Genomic DNA, 5,950 nt, shown 5'->3' on the forward strand with positions numbered 1-5,950 from the left:
TAATGCAGAATGATGTGTTGGTTATGGCGATGAGAAACAATTTTCAGTTAAGAGTCAGGAGATCGAGCAAGGCTCGTTATAGTATCACATGTTTTAAATCTAAATGTTCATGGAAGAGGAATGCTAATGTTTGCTCTAATTCTAAATTATGGACAAATTATGGCGTTTGTGAAAGAGAATACTTGTTTTGGAAAGAACATTATACATCAACACAAACAAGTTTGGTCGTCATTGATCAACAAGTGTCTTAAACCTGATTTTTTGGGTTGTATGGCATATAAGATTACCCCAAAGGGTGTGACAGAGAATATATGTACCCGATTCAAAGTGGGGATCAATTATTTCAAGGTATGGAAGGAGCCTGAGAAGGTTTTGAATAATCTTCGTGGAGATTTTGAAAATTCATATTCTCATTTACCCATTGTGGGAGCGATGATTAAGGAAAAAAATTTAGGTAGTAATAGTTGCTTATTTTTCTTAATAATAGGAGTTTAGGACATTTATTATTTTCTATTCATTATTAATTATAATTTGTTATTTCTTATCGGTTGAATTATTAACAGTTATTATTTTAATATGACACGAATACACAATTATTGAAACAAATGTTGATGGGAATTTCAAATATTTTCAACAAATATTTTTTCTTCGCTATTGGTGCTTCTATAAACAATTGAAAATATTTCCGCGTGTTGGTATCTGTTGATGGAACTTTTCTCAAAGGTAAATCACACGGGACATTGTTTTTTTCCTGGGCTCAAGATGAAGATAATCAATTATTTCCTATGGCTTTTAGCATTGTTGATTATGTGAATGATAGATCTTGTCATTGGTTGATGACTCACCTTTGTGATGTGTACGGTGTCATAAGTGATTAGGTAATTGTCTTTGGTATAAATATATGCAACAAAATAAAATAAACTAAGTTTGTTCTTAATGTATACACGCTTACGTATTAATTCAAGTTCAATCTTCATAAATTATTAATTGTTTATGTAGCCCCCAACAACGGGGACAATTCATTTTTAATTGATAAGTTGTTAAGCGCAAATTTTTAAGAATTATTAATGTGAACAACAAAACACAAATTGTATTAGGGTATATTATACATTAAAAAAACCAATCTTTATAGTAATACATACTTTCTCTGGATTGTTTAAAGTCACGCCAACATGATTGGTAAATGCAACTTTTGGCATTTTCTGGACTTTTAATTATACAATACTTTTTGCTATAAACATAATTACTATTAAGTACTATATTCATTTTACTATGATTGAGTAGTAAACATAATAGTAATTAAGCAGTTAACATATACAAATTGAATCTGCTTACGTCTACATCATTAATTGAATATGCTATATTTAGAATATCCTGGATAACATATACAAATTCATTTTTGGTTATTAATAAGATATTACAAACACTATTAAACAAGTGTTAATTGATAATTATTAACTAATTTACTATGATTGTGTATGAGACGTTTTTACTCAAACCATCCATGAACAATGCATGCATGTTTTCCGAAATAATTGATTTATGTTATAAACGTACCGTACTGCATTATATTTGTTAACCAGTTAGTCAATGAAAGCCAAAGAATAGATTTTTTTATCGTAGAAAAATCTCTAGACTGAATTCTCACGATTTCGCTCAATCGTCGATTCTGTATATGAATTTTTGTGTCTCATGTGCTTCGGCTCTTGAATTCTCTTCTCGGATTTGAGGCTGAGCTTCGGTGATCCGTTTGAGAAAGTTAGGGTTATGGTTTGGATCTTTATAGGATTATTTGAATTTTTGAGCGATCATGTACTTTAATCATCTTGAAAATGGGATCCCAAAAGAGCGATAAGAGCAACGTCGTGAGTCTCGAATACAAAGTCACGGAGACACACTTACTGGGAAGAGCAAGTCCCATTTATGATGTTTCTTAGTTCAGCTTTGAGTTCACCCATGCTTGGATCTCTTTTGCTTTATGGAGTTTCTTTAGTTTAATCGGTTCTCTGAATTTTTAGGTGTTTCAGGTATGATTTTTGTGTGTGTTATATTAGGCTCAAATAACTCATATTATAACATTTGAAGCTCATCTTGATTTGTTTCCTTTCTAATGTGGGAGTTTCCACTTTTAATATGTTGCCCAAAACAAAATTTGCAGCCTTTATCTTAGCATGGGCAACAAGAACAAGAAATCAATTGGAAAAGTCCATATGGAATTTAGAAGGTTAGTGGTTTACGATGCATTTACATGGTTCACTATTTGTGGGTTTTGAGAAAATGAATGTCATTCATCTTTTTCTAAACGTACAGTAGTCAAATTATTGTGCACTCGTTAACTTTTCTATTTTGTTAAGTCTTCAAACTCAATTATACATCCAATAACACTCATAAAATGCACCTTGATCTTGAACAAAAAAAAAAGCTTTGAAGTATCAGCCCGAGTATGAACACCATTGACACAACTCGTTAAGGAAACTGTGGTTGTGCCAGACATCTACCCCTTGTCCTGTGATAGTGAGCGACATAAATAACAAATTAACGATGAAGATTGACTAAAAACGTCAACCACAATATCAATAGTTAAATCTAGGATAATCTAAATGTCTCGAGGCTCTTGCTCCCCTTGAAGACTCGACAAATATCTTATGTGGAAGGATGTTTTCTTTTTTTAGTATGCTTAGAACAAGAAATAATTGAAAATTCATGGGAATTGCAAATTTTTCGATCCATCTAAATTTGGATGGACGATGGAGGAGAAATAAATAGCTTAACATTTATAACATTTACATCATTTTGAACAAAAAAAGTTAATAAAATAATTTAATAAATCCATGTGTATACAACTCTATCATTTTTATTCCTTCATACTAATCACAACAATAAAAATATTAAACTCTTTCCTTTCTATTCCCTCATAATTAATCTATACACTTATTTGTGATGTTCACTCTATCCATGGGGGCCTTAAGAGGTTAATGGTTTTATGTCGCATTATGTGATTGGCTACTTGTGGGATGACTCCTATTGAAATTGTGCTTTAAACCTAGACAAGTTAAATTATTGTGCACTCACTGACTTTGCTATTTTATAATATCCTTAAGACACAATTAAACACCCAAGAACACTCATTTAATACCCCTTTATCGTTATTCATATAAAATACACATTGTTTGACAACATCAAAAAGTCCGAATTAATTATAACATTTCTTAGGAGAAAAAAAATAAATTATAACATTTGAGCTATCTACCAGAAATATTGGAGCGTGGTTGGTGGGCTAGTTGAAGAAGTGTGTCTCGTGGTTCTCAATGGCGGGGATTCAATAAAAGAGCTCAATAATATGATCATCACCTTAATTTCGAAAGTGACCAAAGCTGACAAAATGAGCGATTTCCGGCCCATTAGTTTATGCAATGTCATCTACAAGGTCATATCTCGCTGTCTAGTCGAACGGTTGAAAGACACTATGGTGATTACAATCTCGGAAAACCAGAGTGCTTTCGTGGGTGGTCGTCAAATATTTGGTAACGCCAATGATTTGTTTTAAGGAAATCCATACCACGAAGAGGGGCATGTTTGGTAATTGGTCATGTGCCGCTCTCAAGATAGACATGATGAAAGCTTATGTTAGAGTGAAATGGCCTTTCTTGGCAGCTGTGATGTTGGAGCTCGGATTTGATAGAGTTTGAGTGGAGATAATTATGAGATGTGTTTTTTGGTGAGATATTCGTTCAACTTCAACAGTTCAATTTGTGGCCACGTGACATCGTAAAGAGGCCTTCGCCAAGGAGACCCGATCTCCCCATTTCTCTTGCTCTTTTGCTAGGAGGGGCTCTCTAATCTCCTCCGAGTGGGATATAGTAGATATGGCATTCGGGGTGTAATATTTGGGAAAATGGATCTCCATGTTTTTTCGACCTCTTTTTTTCGCGGATGATAGCATTTTTTTTTAGGCTAAATGAAGAATTTGAAGTGGCAACATGATGCCTTACAACGTATTTGGCCGTATCGGGTCAAGAGATCAAGTATTTGAAATCGGATGTGTCTTTGGGTGTGATGTGGATGGTGACTACAGTGATGAGTTGGCTAATATTCTTGGTGTTTCTGTCACGACTTGCCGTCAACGTTATTTGGGCCTCCCTACCTTTATTGGCCGGAAGAAGAAGAAGCTTTTTGCCTTTGTGCACAAAAGAGTTTGGGATAAAATTAAGTCATGGGGAGGGCTTTTGTTCTCCCAAGCGGGGAATGAGGTGCTCATAAAATCGGTTCTTCAAGCCATTTCTAGTTATGTGGCTAGTTGCATATGACTCCAGGATAACTTGGTTGACGGTATCCACAAGGCGGTGGCGAGTTTTTGGTGAGGAGATAGCGGAGAGGATAAGAAAATCCATTGGTACAAATGGAAAGAGCTAGTCGTGCATAATTTGGATGGTGGATTGGGATTCTCCGATATTGGCAATTCTAATCAAGCGCTCCTTGCTAAGAGTGTTTTTGCATCTTATTCAGAGACTGTGCAGCCTAGTGTGTCGTATTTTCCGGGATAGCTACTTTCCGGACGAGGATATTCTCCGGTCTAAGTGCGGGTCGAATGGTTCTTTCATTTGGAGGAGTTTGGTTTGGGAAAAAGAAATTATTGCTAGGGGCTCGAGATGGAAGATTTGAGATGAGAGATAAATGGATCCCCATACCCACGATATTTTCCCTCAATGACCCACCTTCGATCCGGCTAGATAAGAAAGTCTCGGAACTTAAGGCCATTAGAGGCGAGTGGGACGATTCCCTGATTTCCGCCATGTTCGAGTGTGAGGACGTGATGGCAATTTTGGGTATCTCGGTGAGTCGCACAAGAATCCCGGACGTGCTTCGGTGGCACTACTCCAAAGATAATGAATACTTGGTGAATTTTCGGTATAGAGTGGCAATTTATTCTGTGGCCTCTAAGAGTCCCTCGTCTCCCTCCAACAATATTAGGTGGTGGAATAAATTGTGGGGGCTAAAGCTCCCTCCAAAAGTGTAGCTCTTCGAGTGGCGGGTTTGTAGAGGTTGAGTCCCGGTCCGGACCGAGATAGATAGGCATCGAATTACCAAAGACGTTCGCTGCCCGGTGTCACTACTACAAATACTGTTTTCCGGTGCGGAAGATATTCGGGTGCGACTTTTTGCACCCAAAATTTGCACCAAATGAGGCTTTCAGGTGCGACTTTTCGTACCCAAAACTCAAACAAGCATTGGAAAATTTTCGCTGATTTTTTTAACTTTGGGTGCGACTTTTCGCACCCAAAAGTCCGTCAAAACTTTTGGGTGTGACTTAGTCGCACCCAATACTTTATCAAAACTATTAGGTGTGACTTAGTCGCACCCATAGTTTGAAAACATTTTAGCAGCCAACTTTCCCCCTCTTTATGGTAAAAATATCATTGGGTACGACTTTTCGCACCCACAAGTACTGACACGGGGTATTGGGTGCGACTTAGTCGCACCCAAATATCCTAAATTTTTCCGCGTCCAAATTTTCCCCCTTTTTTTACATATATCATTGGGTGCGACTTTTCGCACCAAAAAATACTGACACGGGTCATTGGGTGCGACAAAGTCGCACCCAAATTCTAGGTCAGGATATAAAACAAATTTTCACTTCCGTTTTCATTCATTCAATTCCGAGCCTCTCTCTCTCTCTCTCCGAGTTCTCTCCTACAACCACCACCAATCCACTCCGAGCGTCCTCTCCGCCGAGCCTCTCTCTCCGACCACCACTAATCCACTCCGAGCGTCCTCTCCACCGAGCCTCTCTCTCCGACCACCACCGACGGGTACCACGCCACCATCGAGCATCCTGCTCTGCCGCGTGACGTGCTCCAGCTCCGTCGCAGCCCCGCCGTGCTCATCCTGCCTCTCGCAGCCTCGCCGTGCTCAAGCCCCGCCGTGCTCCTCCTAAGGTGAGTTTCCTCTC

The 5,950-nt window shown here is 38.0% G+C and overlaps 1 protein-coding gene across 1 annotated transcript; it reads left to right on the forward strand.

Moving 5' to 3' along the window:
• The first annotated feature begins 1,832 nt into the window (after nt 1-1,832).
• On the forward strand, nt 1,833-3,689 carry LOC149393031 (uncharacterized). The gene is made up of 4 exons (XM_089617884.1): nt 1,833-1,928; nt 2,019-2,027; nt 3,254-3,469; nt 3,549-3,689. Exons 1-4 carry the CDS (start codon nt 1,833-1,835, stop codon nt 3,687-3,689), a joined length of 462 nt encoding a protein of 153 aa, XP_089474010.1.
• Nucleotides 3,690-5,950: the final 2,261 nt, after the last annotated feature.

Source organism: Urtica dioica, chromosome 6, assembly GCF_054948205.1.
Source record: "Urtica dioica subsp. dioica isolate 48M chromosome 6, U.dioica_male_clone48M_v1_H2, whole genome shotgun sequence".
Lineage (NCBI taxonomy): Eukaryota > Viridiplantae > Streptophyta > Magnoliopsida > Rosales > Urticaceae > Urtica > Urtica dioica.